The sequence below is a fragment of the Seriola dumerili genome, unplaced genomic scaffold (genome assembly GCF_002260705.1).
Source record: "Seriola dumerili isolate Sdu_G_001 unplaced genomic scaffold, Sdu_1.0 BDQW01000149.1, whole genome shotgun sequence".
Classification (NCBI taxonomy): Eukaryota; Metazoa; Chordata; class Actinopteri; order Carangiformes; family Carangidae; genus Seriola; species Seriola dumerili.
The window spans coordinates 4,857,521-4,873,490 of NW_019174404.1; the positions used below are offsets into that span (position 1 = coordinate 4,857,521).

At 42.2% G+C, this 15,970-nt stretch overlaps 1 protein-coding gene across 1 annotated transcript in view; it reads right to left on the reverse strand.

The window, feature by feature from the left end:
• slc25a21 (solute carrier family 25 member 21) overlaps positions 1 to 15,970 on the reverse strand; it is an 86,384-nt gene that overhangs the window by 11,033 nt on the left and 59,381 nt on the right. The window contains exon 4 of the mRNA XM_022750661.1: positions 4,401 to 4,484. Coding sequence (XP_022606382.1) covers positions 4,401 to 4,484 — 84 coding nt within the window. The remainder of the gene's footprint in view (positions 1 to 4,400; positions 4,485 to 15,970) is intronic.

Genomic DNA, 15,970 nt, shown 5'->3' on the forward strand with positions numbered 1-15,970 from the left:
AGACAGAGTGGGAAAGCTGGATAGTAGTGAGAGACAGACTAACACATTTCTGGTTTCGATCTTTTCATGACATGTTAACAGTAATAAATATATATATATTATCGGCAGCCTTTTCTTTTAAGCCATCAAAATAATTTAAAGCAATTAAAGAATGAAAAGTGGCATAAATATATAATTTCTCTGTAAACATGCACAGGACCAGTATAGTGAGGGCGTCAAAGTCATTGGCATGGCTCATAAGCAGTCAAAATAGAGCTATTCTTCAACTAAGTTGCTTGCAGGTGACTTAGAGAGACAAAGTACAGTGCATATTGATATTACACACAGGTGTAGACAAAGGGGACAATGTGGCATGACCGACTGTATCCTGTGAACAGTGGCACCTGCTCTGTTGTGGCAACATACTCGACAAGTCAACAGAGATGATCTTGGTTGATTGACTCCAAGTGTAAATATTTCTGCTGCTGGTATACATTTCCACTGAATGTAACCTGAGACAGACAGGCAATAAACCTGCCTAGAGTCCACAGCAGTGAGGCTTCTGTCCAAAAAATGCAGTGAACCACAACCAGTTATTAAAACACTTGTCATCAGGTGACAGAGACAACCAATTTCATTGACAACTCAAGTTACACAAGTGGAATAACCTGACGCTTTGTTACACAGAACAGTTTTGGGACTTCGTTGGAAACTGTTCGGAAAAGGGCAGGTGATTTAAAAAAAAAAGAAAAAAGAAAAAAAAAGTGATTGGACGAACCATCTGTTTATCTTATGACGTAGTAGGAAAGCAACAAAGATGACTCATAGGGCGCTGATTGGTCTGAACCACCGAGGTTCAGCCACAAGTGAGTAGCTCAGAGACGGAAGATAGATTCTCGTTTGCGAGAGATCCAGCTGCCTCGCAAGGTTACAACTGGTACCAGAAGCCAAAAATGAGACCCTCGTATCTTTTGTGTAAACAAGTTATTTCAGTCAGACGGAAGGCTCTTCCCTATGCTCTCTTTGTCCATGCAAATGGTGGCCATAGATTTACCGGGTGTGGTCAAGCTGAGGAGCCACCAGGTGATGAAAGAGAAGTGAAATTTGTTACAGAACAAATATGGCCTCTAGTGAGTGCCATTCATTTGAATCCTAATTTGATTTACAATGTAAAGTACACACTAAGTCCCTTTTTGGCTTTCCTAAACAAATGACCTCCTGACGCCAGTGGGTGTGTGTGTGTGTGGAGAGTGTGTTTGTATACACTTGTGTGTATGATTTGTCTTAAATTTTCATAAACCTTTCCTTTTTTTTTTTAACAGCCTCCATCCATCTGGTGAGGAGGGTATCACTGACAGAACTACACAGACACATTTGATTAAATAAACTGGCCGATATTATCCATCAGACAGAAATTCTGACTTGTTAGTGGTAGAAATGTATAAATAAATAAAGTAACAGATCATTTACAAAAAAAAAAAAAAAAGAGTACAAAATTAATGTCTGCAGCAGACTTTTGTGCTAATTTTTCACAGCAGTGCCATGATGAAATCCTTGAGAAATATGAGCTCGCCCGGGAAACTTTTTAACATGTAAACAACCGGCATGCTTCATCTGCAAATATTTGCACTCTCCCAGTGTCTGCTGTAACCTTGACATTGTCACTACAGTCAGGCAGAATCACCAGTGGCCAGGGTTCACTGGATAAAAGCACAAACAACAAGCGTCTCTACTTTGTGCATTACAGGATCTAAACTTACTCTGGTGTTTATTGGACCTATATATATATATATATATATATGGACTTATTCACATCTTGAGATAAATATTGTTTATTCACAAGCTACAGACTAATTTTTTGACTTGGTGGAAGGGGAAATAACTGATAATTATTTATAAAGTGGAGTTTCTTTCCTGCTGTACAGTTCATATTTTGGGTGATCAAATGATCATATACTATTATATATATATTTTTTTTTTTAAATTTGGTGTAATCCATAAGATGATACAGTTAATTGTAATGTTTTGAACTTTGACCTAAATATGGAAAGTGCAATTGTTTACTAAAGTAAAGCAGTGGATCACACCTGGAGGACGTGTTTTCTGAAGAAGTTAAAACTCAAACAGGCTCATATTTTTGAATTTTTATAACATACTGTCAAAAGAATGGCACGACATGAAATTTTGAGATATACACATATTTGATTTTTTTACTGAGTTAAATGGGAAGATTGATACCACTCTCATGTCTGAACGATAAATAACAAGCTGCAGCCAACTGACTGAACAGACCGGAGAACAGTGGGAAACAGCTAACCTGACTCTGTTCAAAGACAGACAACAACATCCACCTACCAGCTCCTCAGACGCTCGCTCATTAACACGTAATGTCTCTTCTATTTAATCCGCACAAAAACTGAGATGTAAAATAACATGTAGCTCTGGGCTTGAAGGCAAATAAGAAATCGTTCCACAATGTCGAACTATTGCTTTAACCTGATTGCTGTTTCATTCGAACCATGCCTGTTTCACTATAGCAAAACATATGTAATCTGGTGGACACGCTTATCTGCACTTCCTCACACTTCCATGAATGTATACTTTTTGCATGGGTGGTCCCAGCTGGAGTCAGCTCCCACCCCCACCAATCCCGCACCGTTAGTTGAAGGCATTACTCATTGATCTACTGTACGAAGGCCAACGCACGCTGTTGTAATGCGTGGACCCTTTTAATAATCCCGTGGCCGTGCTTTGGGTCTCGACCCAGTCTCTGGATACCACACTGGTAAAGAATGCTCGAGAATAGAGTCTTTTTGTTTGCCTCCAGACGGAAACACTTAACACATGCTCACGCTGCTGCACCCACATGCAACAGAAAAGAGGGCCTGTAAGGCAATATACAACCAAGTGTTGGTGAGCATAGTTCACACTGTAACACACTTATGTGCACAGCTACAAGATGTAATGCTCAATTTTCCAGATTCAATAACAACCTAATGTAAATGTTGAGTTTTTGACAGAAAAAAATAATTTCTTAGCAATAAATGTTTCAAATGTGTGTTGCTACTATATAAGAGCACAGTCTATAGGCCTGGTTATTATGTCCAGGGTTTAGAGTGACTACAAGATGGGATCCTACATGTGCACATTTCCATTTCTTTCTTCAGTTAAATCACCACGCTCGAACTGAGAGCTCAGGTTTCCTCCCTCATCGCCTCAGAGAGAATGAGGCCTGGTGTTAGCTCGGTCCTGCCATCAGCTGAAGGGAGATGTTTATTTTTAATAATAATTCTACAACAGTGGGGCCTAACACTATTTGTATAAATTATAACTAAGTGGTTTGGCCTGGAGGTAATCCTCAATGTGCTACTGGGGAGTGATTACAGACTCAGCGAAAATATACTGTTAGTGATAATTGTTTGACACGAAAAGTGAATCTTCCGTCTGTGGGGACTTTCAGTTACAGGTTGTGGTTCTTTGTCATGAGTTTCAGTTTAATATATTTCATAGTTGACGGTGTGGATGCTGTGTGTTTTGGCCATCATTTTATTGTGACAGTGGAAATTCATACTAATCCCAAAGGGCACACCCGAAAAGCATGCAGGCAAACAGGCATTAAATTTCAACTCTAGTGTGAGGGTGTGTGTGTGGGGTGAAGAGGGCACAGCTACTGTTGCAGGATGGCTGCGTCTGTTGAACTACAGCCAACAGAGGATTTCCAACTGTCCCTAGCCGGCCTCTCACTGTGCGCTCGCTCACACCTCACAGCAGATCAACTTTATATCCGCTGTAAAGCTGTCGACTCGCCGTAAACAGAGCGAGTGGCAACCACTTTCTCCTACGCCTGCACTGTCTCACAGACCTGTCACAAGGCAGGCAGAGGAGGAGGGACCGTGGCGGGATCACTGTCTTTAGTTAGTTGTCAAAGTTTAACATTTAGGTTCTAAGGCAATAAGAGCTGTACTCCTATCCACTGTGAGATAAGGCACGTTCAGTGGCTTGCGGCAGGATTTTTCTGTAGACTGTTGACAGACACACCAGCTGTCTGACCTTCTGACCACAACACAGATTATTTATGATAACAAAAAAGAAGCTACACAATAACCAGTTGGATTAATTTACTGTGTAGTGCATAATTCTACATCTATAAACACACACATAATGTGCCTTCATGGTGTTGGACACTATACTTCATAATATCAAATCATATTTGATATTTAAAAAGAAATTTTAACGTGTGAATGAATTGTTTGTAAACACACTTGCTGCAAATGACCCATTGAGAGAGTATTTTAAATGTGAATAAACGTAATTATTATTGCATTGCCACTTTAACATAAGCCTTCTGCCACCCGAGTAAGGAAGGAAAATCTATTCCTTCCCTGTCCTGTAGTCGGCAACAACTGTTGTGGATAACCTACCCCTCATTGCGGATGATGGTCCGGAAGCAATCACCCAGGCTCTTGTAGCTGGTGGGGTCACTGTTTCCCCTCTGGATCTGGAATCTGCAATGACAAAGTTCTCATTAAAGCTTCTATCATTCTAAATATTACACACATCAGTCACATCGAGTCTATAAGGCCTTTATTACAGGTAACTCAAATCTTTCAGTTTTTTATTTGACTTTGTTACACCTGTATGTAAAATGCACGCAGAACAAACCTGATCTTTATCATAATTGAGGTCGTTTCTCTCCTTAATTTCCCTCCCTCTCTCTTTCATCTGTCTTTTTTCCCCCTCTGCTAAAACGAGAGGCTCCTTCCACCAGGTCCCCCCCAGCGCAGGGGAGAACTCAAACATTTATTTAACCCAACCGATCCAATTAGCCACCCAACTCCCCAGGTTCAGGTCTTTTGCAGCAAGCTTTTCAGCTGCTAACATGCTAGTAAGCCAATTGTAACAGCTCTTCGGTTACGTGTAAATTTTTAATATGATGGAGCCAGTCGAAGGACTTTTTGTTGTATAGCAAACACGCTGGTACCTCCCTAATAAAGGCTGGTGAGCTGCGTGTAAATCTTTTACATGAGAGACTAGTTGGGGGTGAAAGAATGAATATAAATGGTGCCTGCTGGAGATAAAGAGTTTCAGGTATTGGTACACTAAGGGGATAGGAGGAGATCTAATTATATACTGCCATATGGCTTCGACATGGATCCTGAACTCCAAAAAACATGTCAAACTAAATGGCCATGGTAAGACGCAGTTACACAGGGATTATACACTTGATAACGACTAATGAAACGACAAATAAAAAGCACAGATTAAACATGATAATTTGAAAAATGTAAAAATATCTTTACAAACAGAGAGGAGGTAAAGGTAGAAACAGAGACAGAGATGAAGAGAGTAGGAGGTAACGGGACAAGAGAAAGATTCCCTCCTCATATGGCTTCAACTGCCAGGTCACAAGGTCAGCAGTAAGTCGTCCATGCGGGTGCCTGATGGGGCCATAAAGAGCCCCCGGGCTCCAGTGGAGGGGGGGTTTAGTGGGGTGAGCGGCCTTTCATATCGCTAACAGATTAACATCTTAGAGGGGTGTCCCTCAAATCCTATTTGGTGGATTCCCAAATAGCTTGTAACCCGTTCCTGAAAACCAGTTAAAACAGCATAATAAATAGATGTCTGACACCATATTAAAGAGAAGAAGAAAAGAAGGACTCCAGGTATGAGGGGGTGGTGGAATAAAGGGTAAGGGGGGGGCAAAGACCCGGAAGATTTAAGACTACTGGGACTTGTAAACAAATTCAAATCTGGCTTAATTAAAGGCATATGACGCTGGGGTCAAGGATGGTAGAGACCCAGTCCCAAGTCTCCTCCTGTCTCCTTTGCTCTGCCTGCCCCGACCCGAACCGGCCCTGAGAGAGTGGGGTTGCCAAGGCTGTGGTCCGGTTCCAGCCCCCTGACTCCACTTGTGACCCCAGGGTCACCTCATTTCCTCATGGCCCTCTCCTACCCTGCCATAAAAGCCAGGGACCAAACAGCAAGGCCCAGGGAGTGGGAGATAATAGGGAGGACCAGAAGAACTTGTGGCAGCAGGGGAACCGTCAGGCCCCTGGCTAGGAAGCTGCTAATCTTGATTTTCACAGCAACCAACAGTGAAAAATAAGACTCAAAGCCGTCCTGGTTAAATGTCCTGTTTTAGAGGATTTATACAGACAAAAAGCTCTAGTTTCTATTCATAAGGCCTCAGTGAATAAGGAGATATACTGGTTGGCTAAAGAAGAGCAAAAGATAGCCTTCACGGCTCTGGCAGATTCACTTGGCCTTGGGAGTCAGCCATGCGGATCGTAAACTCCGCAGACAGAAGACCCAAGGAAAACCCTGGGGCTTCTTTAAAACATACCACTTGGAGCATTTCGTTCAATCGTCAGCCAAAAATATTGGAGACAGAGTACACTCAGAGGTGATGAGATCTGTGAGTTCATCAAGACTCCCCCCTTATTTCCTCTTCTTACCCACATCCCACTCTCCCTGTGTTTGAGCTTTACAGGCCTCGAGCTGCCCAGGTGAGGGTGAAGGCGAGGGCAGGTTGGTGCTTCTGTGAGCGAGACAAGCACTCTGGGGTAAATAATCCTGAAGAACTCGTCCACCTGACCTCCACCACCTATAAAAGTACAAATTCTAGGCGTCCACAGAGAAGTCAAAAAGGTAAATGAGGGCGGAGTGGCTGGCTCGAGCCCCAGTCTTTGTATTTTTATGGACAGGAGCGCAGTGTTTGAGGGCCTTGCAAGGCCGTGTCCGCTCCCAGACCCCGACGGTAATGGGCTCGAACTGGGGACCAACAAGACGGGCTGTCACCCCAGAGAGACGAGATGTTGAGGTGAGGCTCATTAATGATGGTGTTAAAAAAATGCCTATGGGAAGGGGTAGGGAGGGTTATTAGGTTGATCAAAAGGCAGAGGCTTGATGGGTTTACTTTTAAAAGGGGTAGGCCAAGCTTTTAGGAGATCTCTTAAAAATATGCCCTATTAAATGAGGGGTATTCCCTCAGTGGCACTTAAAGCATTTTGATGACTTGCTTCGTTTAAAATTTAGGGTCTAATAGGGGCTGATATGAAATCATATTTATAGCTGTTCAGACAGACCAACATATAAATTAACACCCTATATAGAGAAGTAATGACCTAGTCTACAACAGGTAGTTATCTTTAGCTATACACCACTGGTCAAAAGTTTTAGACACCTCCATTTTTCCTGTTGTTACTGAAATTAACATAGTGTAACATCGCAGTGTATTCTGAATTTAAAGCACAGAAGAAATAAAAAAAAAAGGAAACATGGAATCTTAAAACCTCAATTTAATCTTAATTTCTTGACTCATTCAGATGCCGAACATAGTCATGGCGAGTTTCCACAAATGTGTTGCACTTGCAGGCTGCTTTGATTTCACCTTCTGTCAGGTTCATCCCAAACAAGTTCCATGGGGTTTAAGTCTAGAGACTGTGCTGAAACAACCTGCTCGTTCTTTTCTTCTGATGTTTTGGGTCATTATCTTGCAGTAGGACGAACCCCTGACCAAACAGTCTGTCTACCTTTTCAACAAAAGTTGGGCCACCTGTAGGAGTTGTTTGCATTAACTTTCAAGGCTTCATTTACTTCCACTGCTGCAGGTAAGCTATAAGTTAACCAATTTCTTAATCACTGAGAAAGAAAATTTTCTAGGGAAATTTACACCTTTGTATCATTTAGGGTGATTCCCTGGACTTGAACTGCTGAAGTTTCAATAAAACCTGGAAAAATGTGGGTGTTCTAAAACGTTTGACCGATATTATACTGCAATATTTTTAAAATTGTGCAATTTTCTCCAAGTATGAACGTTATGATTTATGTGTGTTACTGTGTATTTGGATTGGTTGCTACAGTGAGAGCCTTGATCTGCTCATGCCTTCCCTGCTGGAATGCCAAGAGCTTCAACAAAAAGGAGAGAGACAAAATATGATTGAATAAGGAGAAGAACTGAATCACCAGGAGGGAGGGATGAAAGTTGAGCAATTTCTCATGTTAGATCTGAAGTGAATAAGACAATCCAGTGGGCAAAATAAAGGGGAAATCTATTTTTTACAGCTAGACAGTTAATTTTAATGAGCAGGATCATAAAAATGGTAAGAGTCCATTGCATTGGTACATGAGGTTAAGAGCTCTTTTCCGACCTAAACGCTCCAACATGGCAAATGTGGTCAATCGTGACCTTAGCCACCCAATAGTGCTTCAGGGTCAAAGAGTGTAACCAAAAAAATGAAAGGGTCCCTTTTGGATCCAGTGGTTGCTTGTTTTAACAACACACATTGTTGACAACAGTGGTGACTGACTCTCACAGAGTAAAAAGGGTGTTTGATGAAGAAAGAGTATAAAACAAAGAGTATGACACGTGATGTCTAAGCACTGAACATGCCTTTATTTATTTGGGATACACTCCAAATCTTTGATAACTAGTTCTTGCTCCAACGTGGTTTGCACTTATTGTAAGTCGTTTTGAACAAAAGTGCCTGCCAAATAAAGTGTTTGAGCGGGGCAGGAAGAGGCCCATAAAGACAGACCTTTGGAGAGAGGAATAGGAAAATAAAGTCGAGGAGAAGAAGATGCAAGATGCGAGCAGAGGGGAAGTGATAAACCTTTGGCGCTTGTGACACGGCAGGCTCCCAGAGCTTGATCTGGAGCAGGCCAGGGTGGCTTTCACCAGCACCAAGAAGTCTACTGGACTTGGGATAGCCCGGGTTAAGGAACAAGCTTTGGTATGGATAACGGAGAAAAAGTTACTCTGGCTGTTAAAACGGCTACGACATCCTTCTGTCATTCTGGATTCTTTCTCACGCCGATAAAACTGACTCCTCTGATTCCCTATGGTGATGTTAGACCAGTTTGCCGGTCCAGATGTCTGCTCATATACTGTGACCTCTGTGACCCAAGATCAGGCTGTGTTACCGTGGAAGAGCAGGAAAAGGGCTGCATAAAACAGCACGAGGACAGGCTAGGCAGGTCCAGGCCAAGACTGAGACTCAGATGTTTTGAGCATTACAAACTTCTGGTTGACTGATAGATCACTCTATATGTTAGAGTGGACTGCAGCAAATTTAGAAAGCCACTAATGCTGAAGTGGAGCAGATAGGTGGAAAAAATGAGCACTCTTGCTGACATTTCCAGTAAGTGGTTGCATAACAGAAAGGATTTCTTGGGTGTTTAAACTGGGGTCTCTTAACCTCTGCCAAATGCTGTTAACTGAAATTATGGTGCTAATGCTAGAGCAGTAGTTTTAATTACAGTATGATAAAATAGTAAAAAAATCTTTTACAGTGGTTCTCCAAACAGTCCACATGAATTTTATAAAGAATTATTTTTCTGTAGACCTAAGAGTAATCGTCAAGACCTTTTCTTTAACAGAAACCAAACTAGATCGATTCACAATTTGAATATAGGAGAAACATGCAAACCCATGGCTGGGTGAAATACAGAAAAACAAGCCTTGACAGACGATGGCAGTCCATGCAAGATAGGTTACCTGGTGCTAGACTGGTCCAGGCAAGAAACACTAACAGCCACTTTGATGTGAGGAAATGCTGCAGGATTTTGGAGACTCCCCTGACAGCAGGTAACCACTGGCTATAACACAGTGCGCTCCAGACAGAAGACAACTGCCCTGCATGCTCCCAGAGAGAAACCTGAGAGTCACTATTACTACACTGCACTGTCTTGTCTCAGCCATGTCTCAAGAGGCCAAGACACACTGTTGTAGGCGCCAACAAGTACCCCCCCCCCAAAAAAAAAAACAAAAAAACAAATGAGATTTTACAGGGGTCTCTATTGTTGCTAAATCTATGTAAACATTTGTAAATCGACAGATTTTGGGTGTGCGGTGATACTTATTTAGACTATCTTTCTCTCCGTATTCTCTTTCCATTTACTTTCCTTTCATCATTTATCCGACATGTACATCTTTCTTAGGGAAATGCACCTTGTCCTCAGCTGGTATCACTGAGTAAGAACTAAGGATAAGGACTTAGGGCCAGTTATACCCACATTAACTGGACACCAACCAAATCCTGTACCAGTTATTTTTAAGCGCAGCACACTGCCATGACTGACATGAAGTATTATGGATCCAGTCAGTGATGCAGACCTTTGAAAGTAGCAACCACACCAAGGTTTTTTAAAAAAAAAAAAAAGCTTGAAATGCATAAGCAGTGGACCTCGGACTTTAAGACCAAGATCAAGGAGCTATAGAGGAAGTGTAAGCCCTGCTGCAGGGTTCTTGAGATGGTCTTTGCAAATCAGTGTGAACTAACAAACCTCTGCCATTACATACATCACCCAGCACGTGCCTATTAAAATTTGATACATTATGGTCTGCAGCCACGAACACTGCGTGTGGGTCCTTGTTGATGTTTGGCTCGTCTGGTCTGCGGTACACTGGAGCCAATCACTTCCTCCTCCAGCCTCTTCAATGTATTTTTTAAGGTGAGAAGAATGAGGAAGCAGGCAGAAGAAAACAGCACCCATACTGTGTAATGGCCTCATGCAGCTACTGTGAACTTTTTAACAAAGAGGCATCACATGCGGCTTTTCTTTCATTCATCAACGCCAAGAGCGGCCTTCTTGTGTGCTTGTTATAGATGTGTTCACAGCGGTGAGCAGAGGCAGCTCCTACAAGGACAAGACTGCTGTGAGTACAGTATGTACAAATGAATTGTTGTGGAGCGTGTGCACACAATGCACACAGTTTGGCGCAGGGACCATGCTGAGCCTTTAAGTGTCTGTACAACACTTCAAGTTCAGATGATCAAAAGTGCATCAACAAAGCACTAAGTGAAAAAGCAAGCTCACATGCTTAATGACTTTTTAATGAGCACAGAGTTGCGACACTGGAAACTGCCATGCAACTGCTGCTCGGTCCTCCACTGTTAGTGGCAAGGTGACAACAATTTTAGTTTCAAAGTGCCTCACCGAGTAACTCAGAAGTGAAAAAAAACCTGCTGGCAAGAGTTTGGAAAAGGGGTGATGGAGGTGGGATAAAGGATGTACAGACATGCATGTGTGAGTTTTGAGAGTCAGAAAGAAAAAGATGGGGCAGCAGGGGGGCAGCACTGTGGTTGCAGCACAGTCAGGGTCTAGTGAAATCAAAGCACACAATGCCTAAACTCTGTAATTAGTGTACTGGAATGTGAACCCCTTCACTGATAATGATTACAGGTGCTCCAATACGACACACACACACACACTGACATGCACATCTGCTCCTTATGTGTACCTCTATCTATAGCCCAAATCTCTGATTTGGTAATCCATTTGTGACTGCTAGTTACAATTCCAACATCTGTGAGTAACTGCGACATCTGTTACGACGTTAAAAGTAATGGGCAAGTTTATTTCTCTGCATTTTGCCTTTATTAGATAGTTGTCAGTTCAGGGTGACAAGAACTGGATGTTGCAGTTACATGGTATGCATCATGCACTGCTTGGACCACCAGGATGCCCCATTTTTAGGTCTAAAATTTCACATTAGGCATAAATTAGAATGACCAAATTGTCATGTTATGTAAATCTCAGGGTGGTATAGTTTTCTATGATAGTTTCAATAGCAATTTGTTTTATTAAATACTGGACAGATGAAAGGGGAAGTTCAGGAAGATGTCTGAGCTGTGATTTTGTTTTTTTTCCTTTTTGGGGTTTGAGTTTTTTTCCCTCTAATTTTATGTTTCTCTTTTTCCTTTTGATTTTGAGGTTTATTTTATTTGGTGTTTTGCATAGTTATAGAAAATGAGAATGAAACAGCAAAAAACTCAAATATTCCCCCAACCCACCCCACCCAAAAGAAAGGAAGAAAGGATCCCATATTCCAGTCAATGATAACTTTTTTTCTTTTTACATCCAACACCAGTGTTTTTAAAATCCTTACTAGCAATCTGTACATGGTCACTACAGGACGGTTAGTTTTGCGGTTATGACATAAGGTTAAAAATATGGTTAAGGTGCGGGTTCGACATCTGAAACACTTGGCTAAGGTTATGGAAAGGCCATGGCTACAGTTAACAGAAACGCTAATAGCAGGTATATGACAGAATATAAACTGTCATTAATGCTGAATGCACTGGCCACCAGCCCAAACTGTCACACCCTCAGTTTTCTGTCTTGCCGCACGGAGGCCACACTGCTCCCTGTGTTGGCGCTGGACAGAAATCCGGAGGTGTAGAATCATTCAATGATATAACTGCTGGTCTGGTGGGCAGGCAGAGAGGTCTATCTATACATCGGTCCATCTTAAACATGATCAACAGTATTTAACATTTTGAATGTGATGGGCAATTAATTTAGCTGAGCCATAATTTGCATAAACAACATTAAGGCATCACTCAAGAGCAAAGTCATCATATCTAATCCTGCCAAATATGCTGCTCAGCCCTGCTCATGAAAAGACTTGCTGTCAAAAATTTGTAAGGGACTCATAATTCAATTATGCTTGTGCACTGACGCGATGCACCAACTGAGCTTGCGCTATCCTCTTTGGATTCGGCATGTGTTTGAGTTTACTCTGTGAGTAAAGTCTTGCCCTGCGGTCTCACAACGCCGGGGGGATTAAGAACCGGCTTGACAACTGCTGACCTGCCTACTCCTTTACAAGGAAAGATCAGCTATCAGGCTGCTGCTGCTTTGTGCCCTGCTGTTTGAGGATTGTGTCAGGGATTCCTCCATAAGTGCAGTGGGGTTCACCGAGCAGTTGGGGGCAAACGGAGGTGGAGGCGGCAGAGAGGAGGAGTGAAGCCTGTGGGCAGTGCTGTCACGCGCTCCTGAAAAAGACTGGACGTCATCTGTCAAAGCTCTCATCAAAGATCACTTTCAAGCCCCCCAAGTGGGACACACTTTCATGCGTGCTGTGACCAAATGGAGGTAGTGTTGCCATGGATACTGCCGCGAGCAAGGGCCAGTACCAGGTTTTTCTAATCAGGCTTGAAACAAGCTACTGGCAGGCTTAGTGGTTTGCAATGACTCTGACAGGCATGTCATACAACACAATTTACAGAATTGCATAATTCAATACAAAACTTCTAAAAACACATGTACAACAGGGATTTAAACAAAACATTACATAATCGCTCAACAAACTACAAATTCAGAAGTAATGATAGAAGTTTAAACAATGCATTCCACATGATGTTGATGACGTTGTTATATAATAAGATTTATATTTAAAAAAAGTGGTGGCTGATTCAACAACAGGCTAACTACGATGGTTGTCGAAAAACTAAAACCACATAAGACAGAATGTGGAAACAGTAGAAAGAGTTAATGTTCAGCGGGAGGAGTTGAAAGGCTGGATGAAGAGTGGTTATCTGGGAGAGAGAAAAAAAAAATGGACGACGAACGGGGAAAAAGAAGCAAATCAGGATGAGAGAGCATGAAAGAGAGAGAGCGAGGAAGAAAGTGTGGGTGTGGAGGGAGAAAAGAGGCGTAGGAGGAGTGGCTCAGTCAAGAGTTATTGCATAAAAAAACATCTTTGGGGCTTGCAAACACATCAGATCATGTGCTCGCCGTGGAAACGGCAGGAAGTTCACAATGACAGGAGAGGCTGCTCAGGCAGACGCAGACATGAGGAAGGCGTGGTTTCACTCTCTGGGCGGAAGGTAAAGGGGGTGACAGGAAGTTTCTTTCAGATGAGCATGAGTATGTTTGCGCATGCATGTGTATAAGGGTGGAGCACCGTGTAACAGGATCTCGACATGAAGGGAAATGTGGGCTCAGTGCAACTCTCTAATGAGAGGGAGAACCTGATCAGAGTCAGATGGGGTGCCCCGAGCGCACAGCCCCCTGCAGAAAGTGCCGCCCGACACCCTTTGTTACCTCCAAGTGAGCTGAGACCAGCCCATGAACCATGTAACTAGGTGGTTTCCAGGTTAATGAAAAGCTGTAACTCCGGTCCCACTGTCTCCCTCTGCTAAACTGACGACTGCCCTCCCTCCCCACACCACACCCTCCATCTTCACCCCAACATTCCTGCCCCTACCCATGGAGAGGGGGGTCAGGGTCAGGGGCAATTAACTATTTACTTTGTGTGAAGTATGCTACATTTACATTTTGGGCTGATCATTATCCAGAGTGACTCACAACAAGCTTGATGTTTCAATTTCTGGATTTGCTTTAATCTTTGGATTGGATGTATTAAAAAGCACCAAAGAATGAGAAACAGAACTGTCACAGTTGCAGATGTGAAGTTGTATGTGGAATAAATGGTTGACCTAAACTTCAAATAGCTCATAAAAACCAATAAATGTCCTAACTCTTCTCCAACATACCACTCTTCATTCCCTAACGATTTAGGCTATTTTGCCTTAATCCCCCTGATGACTTGTACTGAGGCTCACGCTGGTCTGCCCTCCGCTGTGTCTGCATTCTCAAAGAAACTGCACTTTAAATAGGACACACAGTATGTAACAATGTCTCCATATTCCAGGTGGTGGAAAAGTACTTGTTAGTGCTAAAACGACTAGACTTGAAAGGTCAATGGGCAAAAAACAAGAAATCTGTTAATATATTAATGATCGAAATGGGGCTTTTTTATTTTACTTAAGTGTAACTTTAATGTTTTGGAGTTTTGGACTTTTGTTCGGACAAAACAAACATCCTGAGCCCTGGACACTTGTGAGGGGCATATTTCACTATTTGCTGAAGTTTTACAGACACAGAGACACATTTGTGAATAAAAAAAAGTCTACAGATCAACTGATGATGAGAATAACTGTTAGTTGCAGCTCTACTACTGGTACTGTTCTCTAACTGAAAGCTCAAGGGTTCAATTCGAGCTACAGCCAATTGTATTTTAATAGCAATTTACAAAGCATCCTTGTGTAAAAGAATTTGTCAAAGACATTGAACCTCTATCAGCTTGTTTGTCGCACAACTACATGCAATGCATCCACGTGCATATCTCAAAATGGCCAATAGAAACTTACAGACGTTCAACTCTTTCACAGCGATGAAAGAGGTTGTAAGTCAGTCTGATGGAAGGTAGGCTCTGCAGGAGTCCCTCAGATGTAAGATAGATGTACTTGTTAGCAAAGGTGAGTAACAGGGGTCAGGGCTTGACTGATCAGTGAGCTCCCTATGGGGCGTCAAAGCGAAACAACAAAGGCAAAAAGACACATTGTGAATCATCTGACAAGACTTTCACTTTTAGGTCCCACATGTGTAACAATGTCCAGTGTGGTCAAGTTAAATATTTTCACAATTATAAAAGCAATTTTATCCATCAGTGTTTTAAACTGATGTTCTGAGGCAAAAGTTTTGTCATAACGGACTTACTTTCCCACTCTGATTTAAAATTATCTTATAAGTACTCCAAATTTGGTGCTATCCATCATGCTGAAAGTTGTATGTCACCATTTTTTTCACATCACAGACACACAGCTATTCATTCTGCCAAAGCAGTCATCCCAGAAGATGAATCAGTATTTGTTTAAAGTAAAAAGCTGCCAAATGGTCCTGACATTTTTTTTTTTGATTCATAACATTATTTGTCTGTGGGTGGGGTGCAGCTAATCCTAAATCTGTAATTTACCACCGCCTACTTCCCTGTCTCAGAGAGAGAGAGGAGAAGGATAAACCCCCCCCCCCCCCCCCCCCCATTTGGAAAATAGGTAAACATCAGCTCCTAGGCAGGTACACATTTTGTCAAGTTTACTTTCCAAAAAAAGGAAAAGGGAGAAAGAAAGAAAAAAAAAAATCCCTTTGATTCTGACTTGGTGGAAAAAAGTAAATTTACTCCAGTTGCTGTTCAATTTGGACCGGTGGACATTAAAGCAGGAGCCGGTGCCTAATAAGAGCCATGCCAGAGAAAAAGAGGGAGAGAGACCCAGTGGAGGTGTGTCTGTGTCTGACTCTCGGCTCCAAAGGTTTCTGCTAATAGATTTCAGCTCCCTCAGTGTCCCAATTAGCTGGTATGTATGCTGGTTTATGAATTCATGTGTGGATATTAACTGTGTGAACAAGTGTGTGAACATGCATG